Below are 12,285 nucleotides of genomic sequence, written 5' to 3'. Positions count from 1 at the left end.
AAATCCTTTTCTGTTTCTTTTGAGATGATCGTATATCATTTTTAATTTGGTAAGATAGAGAATTACATTGATTTTTAAGAGGTAAACAAATATTGTATTCCTGGGCTAAACCTCACTTGCTCATGATACATTATTTTCATACACAGGTTCAGTTTGCTAAAATTTTGCTTAAAATTGTGGTATCTATGTTCATGAGGGCTATCAGTCTATAGTTATTTTTTTCTTGCAATGATTTTTATCTACTTTTGCTATTGGGGGAATGCTGGCCTCATAGAATGAGTGATGAAGTAGTTGTAACTTTCTGATTTTCAGAAAGGATGTGGGAAGAATTGCTATTATTTTTTCCTTAAATGTTTGGTAGATTTCATCAGTGACACTGTCTGGGCCTGGAGATTTTTTTGCTGGGCTTTCTATTCTGTAGACTCTCTATTTCTTCGTGGGCTCTCTTGTCTGTTCCATTGGTCTATATGTCTACCTTCACATCAGTACCACATTATCCCGATACACTTCTTTATAATAATAATAATAAAGGCTTAACTACAATTTCAATTTATTTTATATGTATAGTTTTGTTTTGTTTTGAGATGGAGTTTCGCTTTTGTCACCCAGGCTGGAGTGCAATGGCACGATCTTGGCTCACTGCAACCTCCGCCTCCTGGGTTCAAGTAATTCTCCTGCCTCAGCCTTCCGAGAAGCTGAGATTACAGGTGCCCACCACCACACCAGCTAATTTTTGTATTTTTAGTAGAGACGGGGGTTTTGCCACGTTGGCCAGGCTGGTCTCGAACTCCTGACTTCAAGTGATCTACCTGCCTCGACCTCCCAAAGTGCTGGGATTACAGGCGTGAGCTACCATGCCAGTTGTTCCACTTATGTATTTCTTGAGTGACTTTGGTGGTTCAAAGAAATTGTCCATTTCATTTCTGCTGTTGAATATATTGGTGCTAAAGTGTTTTAATATCCCCTTATATTCCTCATAATATCTGTAGAATATGTAGTGAGGTCATTGATCTCTTCCTTATAGTGATATTTTGCATTCTCTCTCTTTTTTCTCTTTTCTTCAGTCTGACTAGAGGTTTATAAATTTTATTTACTTTCTCAAAGAATCAGCTTCAGGTTGTATTGATTTTCTGCACTTGTTCATTATTATTCATTCTTTTCTTTCTACTTTGGAAGTAATTTACTCTTGTTTTTCTAGTTTCTTGAGACAGAAGCAGAGGCTGTTGACCTGAGACCTTTCTTCCTTTTTAGTGAGCATTTCGCACTGTAATTTGCCTCCCAAGGAGTGCTTTAGGAACACCACGTAAACTGTATTTTACTGCCTTTTTGTTTTTATTCAATTCAAAATTCTTTCTAATTTCTCCTTTGGCCTCTTCTATTTCCTAAATCTTATTTAGAAGAATGTTATTTAGTATCCAAATATTTGGGAGGGTTTTCTAGACACCTTTCTTTTCTTGATTTCTAATTAATTCCATTGTTGTCTGAGAACATACTTTGTATGACTTGAATCTGTAGAAAGTTGTTATTTTAGTGGCCGCGTTAGAAATTGTAATAAATCTCTTTCCATAATCACAGTTTACCTTCCGGCAACATGAAGCCACTGCTGTCTGCTACAAGAGTCTCACGGCTGCATTCTCCATTTCTCTCCTCCTGGCCTTTGTGAGACGTTGGTCATGTTAGAGACCTCACAGATGGGATCCATGCCTGCCTGGCCTGTCTCCTGTGTACAGACCACCTGTCCTAGAACAGCTGGCACACTGAGGGTGGAGACCTCGGCTGAGGCACAGAGGTAGCTTGTGTAGGAGGGAAACTTCTGGAAGGGGGATGTGATGGTTAATACTGAGTGTAAACTTGATTGGATTGAAGGATGCAAAGTATTGATCCTGGGTGTTTCTGAGAGGATGCTGCCAAGGAAATGAACATTTGAGTCAGTGGGCTGGGGAAGGCAGACCCGCCCTTAGTCTGGTGGGCGCCATCTCATCAGCTGCCAGTGAATAAAAAGCAGGCAGAAAAACATGAAAAAGCGAGACGGGCCTAGCCTCCCAGCCTACATCTTTCTCCCGTGCTGGATCCTTCCTGCCCTGGAACATCAGACTCCGAGTTCTTCAGTTTTGAGACTCAGATTGGCTCTCCTTGCTCCTCAGCTTGCAGACAGCCTATTGTGATCCTGTAAGTTAATAGTTAATAAACTCCCCTTTATATATGTCGATTCTATTAGTTCTGTCCCTCTAAGAGAACCCTGATTAATACAGGGGGGGTAGAAAAGGCCCTGGGGTGGGACCCAAGGAGCTAGGGCCGGATGCCTGCTCAGCCATGAACTGGCCATGTGCCTTGTGGGACCTTCTGCCCTTCTCTGGGCCTCAGCCTCCTCGCCCATAACAAATGGTGTGACCCCTGGAAGCACCCCCACCAACATTTACACTGGTGCCTGTGAGGGCTTTGGGTTTTTTTGTGTTATCATTTGTGGGCAATTTTGAGTTCACTAAAGACTTTTCAGGTCTTCCTTGCTTTTCTAAAAAGAATTCAAATTTAGTTATTTCCATTTATTAAAAATCTTACTTTAGGGCCGGGCGTGGTGGCTCACACCTGTAATCCCAACACTTAGGGAGGCCGAGGTGGGTGGATCACCTGAGGTCTGGAGTTCGAGACCAGCCTGACCAACATGGAGATACCCCATCTCTACTAAAAAATACAAAAAGTAGCCGGGCATGGTGGTGCCTGCCTGTAATCCCAGCTACTCGGGAGGCTGAGGCAGGAGAATCGCTTGAACCCAGGAGGCAGAGGTTGTGGTGAGCCGAGATCGCGCCATTACACTCCAGCCTGGGCAACAAGAGCAAAACCCCGTCTCAAAAAAAAATTGTCCTTTAAAAGCTGCATTCTGCCTTCATTTTTAAAGTGTGACTTATAAACCTTATTATTCTATCTTTTAATAACCTCCTATAAGGAACCTGTGAATAATTCTTGGTCCATTCCTTAACTTAGCTAACTAAACACCTTCAAACATTGTTACTGCATTTATACATTTAATATAACCACATTCATCCTTTAGTACCTCGTCTAACTTTAAAAAATCCTTCCGAATATGAACTGCTAGAAATGTAATCATTTAAATTCACCAGGTGATAAACTCAGAGTTCCAATAAACTGATTCAATAGTTTATATGAATTTAGTAAGGTTTCCACATAAATGCACTCTGCCAAATCAATTACTCAATTGGCCATTTTCTGTTGAAGTTATCCTGCACCCACTCCAATAGGCCAAATTCTCTTGATTATTACAAGTACTTTAAATAGCATATTTTTTAGATTTCTGAACACTAAAATATTAATATAATGTCTTTGAGCTTTTAAAGCCTTCTAGACTTAATTTTAAGTCACCCAGGTTTGAAAGATGCTTCTACTAAGAAGGACAAATAGCCCGCAGTAAAGGGACCTGCATAAGGACTCGGAATTTTGACTGCTGGGGTTTCACTGGGCAGCTCTGGGGACCTGGCTCCTCTGCAGGTGACTTCAGGACTTTGAGGAAGATGCTCCCAAGCCATCTTTCTAGGTTCCACATCTGCACCTCCATGCAGCCTGTGTCTTCCCCTGGAACGCATCTGCATCCGGCATAGCCTGAAGTCTTGAGAGGTCTGCCCCTAAACAACATGGAACCTGAGGGGGGTCTTAAGTAGTCATGGTCTCGGGACCACACATCTCCGTGGGCATTGAAGGACTATCCCATGGGATTTTGTTTGTTGAGTGGCTTTGATGGGCTGCGGTCACAGTTTAAAATCCTTCTACTGACCTTGCCAAGGAAGAAGGCACCCCGGCATCCTGATGGCGGCAGGCGGCAGGGTGCGGTGGTGGTAGTGGGAGGTGCAGTGCTGGTTCTGTCTCTGGGGGCTTTAGGTATATGGCTTCTGGGGCCCCACCTGCTACCGTCTCTGTCTCTAACCTGGCTCAGTTCCAGGTGAGAGTGCACCTTCCGGCCAGCTCTTCTCCAAAAGGCAAAGACAACCACTGACGTCCACAGCCATCCTACAGGTGGGAAGCCTGGCCTCAGGGTTTGGGGGTTCCCTGGGCCCTAGGAGTGAAATTCGGCTACTCTCATCCTCCCTACAGGCTAAGCCCCTGCATTCACACTCGAGGTCTCCCCCTCAGGTGTGCCCCTGGGTCATAGTCCCCCAGGCTCCCCACTCTCCTCTCCTTTCCCGCCTGTTTGTGTGCCACTGTGCTCTATATGCTACCCCAGGAAATGGTGGACACACACGCATTTTCCTCTCGTTTTCGCCCTGGCAGCCTGCCTGGACCTCATAGTGGCAGTTTCCAAGCCTCTCGAGGAGTGTCCCAAGTCTGCTCATGATGTGGTGAGGGTTACTGTGTAAGGCCCACACCAGTGGCCCATGACCAGCTCTGGCCATGAGGACTTTAGGTATTTGGATAAGGGAGAGAGACCTCTTTGAAGCAGAACATCTTTAGCAAACCCTTCCTTGTTCCCCGTCCTCAGCTCATGGCGTCATCTGCTCACCGCTGAACAAAGGTGGGAGGATGGGCCTGGGCTTTTTGCCCAAGGCCACAAGCAAGTCCGCCTGTTCCCTGGAAGGAGACCGTCCCCCTGCAGGGATGACAGTCGCCATGAGATCCCCAAGGGGCGGGGGGTAGGGAGTAGCCCCGGAGATGATCTCTCACCTCCTGCTGGCGTCACCAAGCCCGCGGAGAGGAAGCGGCTGTCACTAGGAAGATAAGAAATTAGAGTCTGAGGGAGGCTGGCTTCTGTAGCCCTATAAGAGGCCAGGGACCTTTTGAAGCAAAGACCAGAAGAGATGGAGCTGGACAGAGCTGTGGGGGTCCTGGGCCCTGCCACCCTGCTGCTCACTTTCCTGGGCATGGCCTGGGCTGTCCAGGCGGCAGACACCTGTCCAGGTAAGGGCGCTCCAGGGCCTCCTCTTGGAAACTTCTCATCCTGAAAGCTGGCAGGTTCGTGACTGGTGGCTTCCTGGCTTCCAGGCCTTGCACCAGGCCATGTGGAGCATCGTCTAGCAAGACAGAAGCTCTGCGCACCTCATCTCATGTGAACAAACACAGAGGCCCTGAATGGATGCGGCGTCTCAGAGACAGAGCTTCCTCTGCTTGCCCTCCCATAATGGAAACCGAGGCAGGTTTCCAGCCTCCCTGGGCCACATGTCCCCCTCTAAGCGTAAAAAGCGTAGTCATGGTGTTGTGTGGGGAGGTGAGGCTTGTGGCGCCAGCCACTGGATAGATACCAGTCAGATATTCTGCCATGATCGCCATCACGGAGAGACAGGGTGTCAGGCGGGGATGAGGACCTGGAGAGACAGGGTGTCAGGTGGGGATGAGCACCCAGCACTGCAGGACCTGCTGGGCTCTGGAGATGTCAGTTCCCATGGTGTCCCTGATGTGGCACAATAAGGGTGGCATCGTCCCCGTGAGTTCTGGACCTCCTTCGGGGCTCCCAAGAGGACACTCAGGTGCCAAACCATGGGCTCCAGTGCATGGGAGGGCAGGTTGAAAATGCAGGTTCTGAAGTCAGGTCCTGACTCCGTCCACCTGGGGCTGGGCTGGAGGGTCAGGAATTTGCGATGCTCCCGATGCTTGCAGAGATTCGTGCTGGGATTTCTGGAATGCAGTGAGACACAGAGCTCTGGGGTGTGCTGCGGCCAGCAGCGCATTCAAGGAGCAACCCGTGGCGTGGAGTGGGACATAGGCCAGGAGCAGCAGGGATTTGCTTGGAAACTCCTAGTGGCTTGTTGTGGAGTGGTGGGGTTAGGGTGGCATCATTTTCTTCCTTAAACACTTCTAGAATTTCTAAATGATCAAATAATAGCACGTGTTATTTTCGTAACACACTCACTTGAATTTGAGTTATCTAATTCAAAACAACAAAGCTGTATTCCAGCTCTAGTTTCGCACCAACTTGTTCTGTGTCCTTGAAGGACGCCTCCCTCTGTGGAGGAACTAGGTGGACCCGCAGGAGCCCATCCCCTCTCAGATCTGCTCCAAGATCAGGCGTGGGAGTCGCAATGGCAGCCTCTCTCCCTGTGTCCTTCTCACCTGATATTGATTACAATGATACGATAGATGAGAACAGACGAGATTAGGATGCTATCCTAAATGGTAGGAGCTGAAATGAACCTGCACCCCTCGGTAGGTAAGGGAACAGAGGCTCAGAGGGGTTAAGGGACTTGTTTCAGGACGCATAGTACTGAGGAAGTGAGGTTTGCCTTCGGGCAGGGTAGCCTCCAAGGCCAGGCTTCTGCCCCAAATCACCTTTCTGCCTGACCAGTGCCCACCAGGGCAGGAAAACCTCCCTTCCAGGTGACCCTCCAGCTGAGGGAGGTGGCTGTGGCTATAGCCATCTGCCCAGTCCTGATGTCACCAAGGTGGCAGGTGCCTTTCAGTTGAGTGGTGTATCTGTGGCTCAGTGGAGTCTTCAGGCCCAGGTGACACTGAGTGGCCACCCGTGTTTCTCTGCAGAGGTGAAGATGGTGGGCCTGGAGGGCTCCGACAAGCTCACCATTCTCCGAGGTTGCCCGGGGCTGCCCGGGGCCCCTGGGCCCAAGGGAGAGGCAGGCACCAATGGAAAGAGAGGTATGTGCAGGCTGGGTGGGGAAGCCAGGCATGGCGGGGGGCACTGCCTCTTGCTCTTTTTAAACTAGATGCTGAGTTGGGCAACACCCCCACCGTGGTTCCTAGATCGAGAGCCTGGGTCGGGCCCCTGCTAGAGCCAGGGACAGAGCTGACTCCCAGGGCCCAACAGCGTTCTGACATGGAGGGAGCGTCTTTCTTAACTATTTCATGAGCTCATATTTGGACATGCTTCTGTAGCTCCGTCTCCTAGTCCTTGATCCAATACCAGCTTTGCTCGGCCACTGGCACAACTTCTAAGCTCTACGTCCCTCCACCTTCCCACCTTAACACGGAGGCCACGACACTCTTCTCCACCTGTCTCAGATGAGGAAACTGAGGCTCAAAGAGTCCAGGGATTTCCCTCTGTTCTTACACTTGGGAGGAAAAGAGCCGGGATTCCACCCATGGTCTCTGGATTTCTAGCTCCCGGCCCCTGAGTGAATAGGAGAGCCCTGTGAGGCCTGGGTCCTGGGTCTAGAACCTTCTGGTGCAGGGTGGGCAAGCCCGGGCGGGGCCACAGTCACATCGTAGCATGAGCAGGGTCATGGTCATGATTGGAAATGACAGCCACCAGCTTCAGGGTGGGCCCTTTGATCCTGGGCCAGGGAGTTTTGCTCAAGGCAGTGTCTTTGGAAATTGCAGGAGAACGCGGCCCCCCTGGACCTCCTGGGAAGGCAGGACCACCTGGGTCCAACGGTAAGGAGGGGACAAGAGTGAGGAGGGGCTTCGAGGCCCTTCCAGACCCGGCTGCAGAGGAATGTGGGCAGGTCTTCTGAGGCTGCCATGCTGTCCTCGCCAGAGCCAACACCTGCCCAGGCAGGGCTCCTGGGGCTCAGTCCAGGGCAAGGGTCTCAGTGTCAGGGAAGAGGTCTCAATGTGTGTGTGGGTTCTCAGCTTGGGCGAGTGGGGTTATCGGTGTGGGAGCTGGTTCTCAATGTGTGTGGGGGGTCTCAGTTTGGGGGAGTGGGGTCATCAGTGTGGGAGCAGGTTCTCAATGTCGGAGGAGAGGTTTCTTGGGGTGTGTGTTGGGGGAGGGGTTCCCGGTGGGCAGGCTGTGGGGAGGTGTTATCAGCAGGGAGGGAGGAGCTGTCAATATGGGGGAGAGATTCTGGGATGGGGGAGAGGTTCTGATTATTGGGGGACGGACTTTTAGTGTGGGGAGGGGTTCTTAGTGGGGGGGCTGTCTGTATGGGGGAAGAGGTTCTTGGGTAGGGGAAGGTTTTCAGTGCAGGAGCATCTGCCCTGTGGGTGGGCCTGAGGCCAAATCCTGTCCCTCTAATGTGGAAGTGGTCTTGAGAGGGTGGGGTGGGAGTGTCTGCTCACCTCTCTAAGCCCCACTCAGTCCTGGCCTCTGTCCCCTGAGCATGAGGCCCTGTCTTGTCCCCTCCTCCTGACTCTGCTCGAAAACCGGGATCAGCCCCGGATGGCTTGGAGAACTGTGTCAACAAGTTCCAAACACAGAATTAGTGGAAATTCTCTGCTTTAAAACAAAGAATTTTCTGATATATTTTCTTGAGGAATATTTTGAAGAATCAGAAAAATATGCAGTAGGAAATTGAAGCTCCCTTTACTCACTCACCTTTACCCACAGACCTACTCAGAATAAGACCACCCTACAGTCACCAAACCCCAGGCTCAGATATGGGTTGTGTCTAAACATAAAATATGCAGGTTTGGTGCCCAGACCCCAAACAACACTCCCCACATCATATTACTGTGTCCACCAAGATGGGCTGTTTGTAGGCCTTGGGGTCTCAGGAGAACCCTGAAGATCCAGGCTTCCTCTAGTTGGCATGTGGAGGCCTCAGCCGTCTCTGGGATGGTGACCTCTGCTTCCCCAGGAACCTCTGAAAGGGGTGCATGTGGTGGAGGGGCCAGTGCAGGCATCCTTCGAGGGAAAGAAAAATTCGGTCAACAGAACCAGGGTCAGGGACTCCTTGAGTGGACCCATACCATCACCTCCTGGGGAGGCCCAGAAAATGGTCTCCACTTTCTATGCAGTGTCCACAGACCAATGGGGGCTGAAGGGCTCTGATTTCCAAACTGTGACACGTGTGTCCTCTCTCACCCATGAACAGGAGCACCTGGGGAGCCCCAGCCGTGCCTGACAGGTGACTGACCATCCCCACACTCCTCCCACGGCTTGTGGCTGCCCTTGGCTAGAAGTCCAGGGTCATACGACGCCATTGCCAGAATGAAGTGACAAATATGAACAGAAGAAAATGGTTGTTTGCCCGTTTCCTTGTCCCCTAATTATTCAAGGAAGTGACAAATATTGTCCAGACAACTTACATACACTCCATGGCAATTTTCTTCTATCTTCTAATCTACCCCAGAAGGCCAGGTGCCCAGGAGCTGAAGGTGGGGGTGACACTGGGAGGTGGGAGGGTCAGGCCGACTGGGTGTGGCCATCACAGCTGCGTGGCCCTGGGAGCCGTGTCCCCGTCCAAGCCTCAGAGTCCTGCTCTGTTCATACGGGCACCTATGGCCTTGCTCCTCCCAGGCCTCCCTCCCACTGCCCCTGCCCTGCCCAGGGTTCCTGTCCTGTAGCCACTCCCCGGGTTCCCTTCCCAGGCCCACGCACCTGCAAGGACCTGCTAGACCGGGGGCATTTCCTGAGCGGCTGGCACACCATCTACCTGCCCGACTGCCAGCGCCTGACTGTGCTCTGTGACATGGACACGGACGGAGGGGGATGGACTGTGAGTGTGGGGCTGAGGGGCCCTAGGCAGAGGCGGTCAGCCTGGGAGTCCTGGAGGCCAGGCTGCACACCTGGCGGGAGAACACACTCTGGAATTCTCTATTCCCCTGGTTGGGGACAGTCAGAGATGATGGGGGAGGTGACCCGTGGGTAAAAGTCCAAGCCATGGGGGAGGCTGGGAGAGGCCGGGTGCTCTCCTGCTGTGTGGCTTGGGGCTTGCTGCCTCGCCTCTCTGAGCCCCCATTTCCTCCTTCATCCCGTGGGGTCTGCGAGGAGACCAGGTGGGCGTGCTGGTGACCCCAGCCCGTGATGCTCTGCCAACTACAAACGCTGCTCCTCTGGAGGGCGGGTCCCCCGTGCTGTGGGACGTCGGCCTGGCCCCCCCGGCTCCTGTCCCCCGGCTCCTGTCCCCCGGCTCCTGTCCCCTGGCTCCTGTCCCCCGGCTCCTGTCCCCTGGCTCCTCCACAGGTTTTCCAGCGGAGGGTGGACGGCTCCGTGGACTTCTACCGGGACTGGGCCGCGTACAAGCAGGGCTTCGGCAGTCAGCTGGGGGAGTTCTGGCTGGGAAACGACAACATCCATGCCCTGACTGCCCAGGGTAGGGCCGCTGCCGGGGCTTGGGGGTCGGGGGGCCCTGAATGGGGGTGCCCCTGCCCCTTAGGCCTGGGCTGCATGGAACACAAAAGCCCCTTGGCCCACAGGGGATTGGACCCTGAGCACACTCAGGCGGCACTGGGACCTCCGAGGGCTGCGTCCCCTGCCACAGGCTCTGACAGCATTGGGATGGGAGAGGGTTAGAGCTCTGGGCTGAAGGCCTCTTCAGGTCTTGGCCCCACTGGCATCTCAGGTCCTGAGAGTCGGAAGGAGGGACACAGTGGCCCTATAGTGGATTTTGGGCCCAACCCCAACTCTGCCTCTTATCCGCTAGGATTTGGGAGTCAAGAGTCTTGCCCTGTTGCTCAGCACACCGTGCCTGGTCAGAGCTACACAGGCCCTGGGGATGCTGCGGTGCTGTCCGCCCTCTGCCTCCATGGAGTGCAGACCTCCTTCCAGGCCCTGCCCCAGCTCCCCAGCTCCCATGTCTAAAGGTAGAGGGCCCTTCTACTGGGACCCTGAAACCTTTCTCTAACAGGAACCAGCGAGCTCCGTGTAGACCTGGTGGACTTTGACGACAACCACCAGTTTGCTAAGTACAGATCATTCAAGGTGGCCGACGAGGCGGAGAAGTACAATCTGGTCCTGGGGGCCTTTGTGGAGGGCAGTGCGGGTGAGTGTCTGCTTGGGCTGTGTGGCCTGGGCTTCTGAGGGGGGTTTGGGAAGTGGAGAGAGCGTGCTAGTGTCCTGGCGGCCTTGTGGAAGAGGCCTCACCTCTCTGAGCCAATTTGTCCATCTCTGCATGCAGACACTAACATCTGTGCTCTGTGTAGCACGGGGGTCATGGGACACATCAGTGTATGACTGCAGAAACCCCAGCAAGGACATCCAGTGGGAAGGAAGTCTCTGCAGAGCAGGGACCTATGCACAGTGACAGCAGCTGATATCTCTGCGGGGCGTGGCTGGAAGGGGTCTGCCATGGTAGAATCCAGAGTAGAGAATGATGATGCTGACCCCTGCCTCCTGTTCTTCTGTGAAATAAACATAGTACACATTAGGTGGCAGGGCTAGACCTAAAGACAATTTGCCAAGACCACTGCCAACAGCAGGGCAGTATTCACTGGAGTCATGGATTGCACTTCTTGGATTGTGCAGTGCACAACCTGCATAACCATACATGGAGGACACACCAGGCCAGGCCTCAGGTATAAAGACTTTTACTGTCTGTAATGATGTTACTGCCTGTAACGATACTCACATTTCCTCCTGCACAGGTGATTCCCTGATGTCCCACAACAACCAGTCCTTCTCCACCAAAGACCAGGACAATGACCTTAACACCGGAAATTGTGCTGTGGTGTATCAGGGAGCTTGGTGGTACAAAAACTGCCATGTGTCAAACCTGAATGGTCGCTACCTCAGGGGGACTCATGGCAGCTTTGCAAATGGCATCAACTGGAAGTCGGGGAAAGGATACAATTACAGCTACAAGGTGTCAGAGATGAAGCTGCGACCTGCCTAGCCCAGGCCTTCCTCAGGGTCAGGATGCCTCCATACATAGTTGGTGAGGGGTAGGGTTGGGAGCTTGGCCCTATGGCTTGTAAAAGAAACACAGGTCGTGATTCTAAATTGGGTTCGTCTTGCTGTGCGGAAGAGGTTCAAATCCAGCTCTGTTTCCACAATCAACCCTTCCAGATTTGTGGCATTAACTCACCCCAAACCTCTGTCTTTCCTTGACAATGAGTAAGAATGTGTTTCTGACCATGCCAGCAGGAACCTTCCTTAAGAACAAATACAAGACTTTCATGCTGTGATGGGCTCAGAGTGCAGCCCTGCTCAGAGTGCAGCCCTGGGCAGGCTAAACGCCTTCCTGGGGCTGGACCGTCTGGGCTTCTCTGTGAGCTGGATGGCAGGGAAGTGAGAAGGCACATTGCAGAGGAAGTTTCTCCTGCACTCAGAGACGCTGTTGCCTGTCCAAGGCCCCCAGCCTCCCCACTCACCCCCGTCACCCAGGCTTCCTGCCGCCTGCTGTGCTGGGTTTCGTGGGATCCGCTCGCTACCTCCTCACAAGCCGAAGCAAGCGTGGCTGTGTGCCTGTGACTCCTTCATCAAAACGGAGAGAGCAGTTACATGAGGCAGGTGTGAGGGACCCAAGCACTCCTGAGGAGGGAAGAACCCTCCTTTTGGCCACGAGTGTCCATCCCAAAGCTGCCCTGCAGCCGAGCCCAGTGCAGATTGAATCAGAAAAGCCAAAGCCCCTTCCACCTGCTTCTCTCAGGCAAGCTGCCTGCAAGAGAGCAAAGTATATTAGCGCAGAAGCTTGTATCTGCTGAGGATGGCACCTGGCTTTCTCCTCTCAC

General features: G+C 52.3%; 1 protein-coding gene across 2 annotated transcripts; it reads left to right on the top strand.

Annotated features, from left to right (window-relative positions):
• The first annotated feature begins 4,793 nt into the window (after nt 1-4,793).
• Nucleotides 4,794-11,554, top strand: LOC129478276 (ficolin-2). Of its 2 annotated transcripts, XM_055269912.1 has the most exons (8): nt 4,794-4,905; nt 6,478-6,591; nt 7,273-7,326; nt 8,709-8,741; nt 9,205-9,332; nt 9,800-9,929; nt 10,464-10,598; nt 11,200-11,554. In XM_055269912.1, exons 1-8 carry the CDS (start codon nt 4,806-4,808, stop codon nt 11,445-11,447), a joined length of 942 nt encoding a protein of 313 aa, XP_055125887.1. In that variant the 5' UTR covers nt 4,794-4,805; the 3' UTR covers nt 11,448-11,554. The 2 variants fall into 2 exon arrangements, with proteins under 2 accessions (XP_055125887.1, XP_055125888.1); XM_055269913.1 differs by lacking the exon at nt 6,478-6,591.
• Nucleotides 11,555-12,285: the final 731 nt, after the last annotated feature.

The sequence above is a fragment of the Symphalangus syndactylus genome, chromosome 3 (assembly GCF_028878055.3).
Source record: "Symphalangus syndactylus isolate Jambi chromosome 3, NHGRI_mSymSyn1-v2.1_pri, whole genome shotgun sequence".
Lineage (NCBI taxonomy): Eukaryota > Metazoa > Chordata > Mammalia > Primates > Hylobatidae > Symphalangus > Symphalangus syndactylus.
This window is presented reverse-complemented; position numbering and strand designations above follow the sequence as displayed.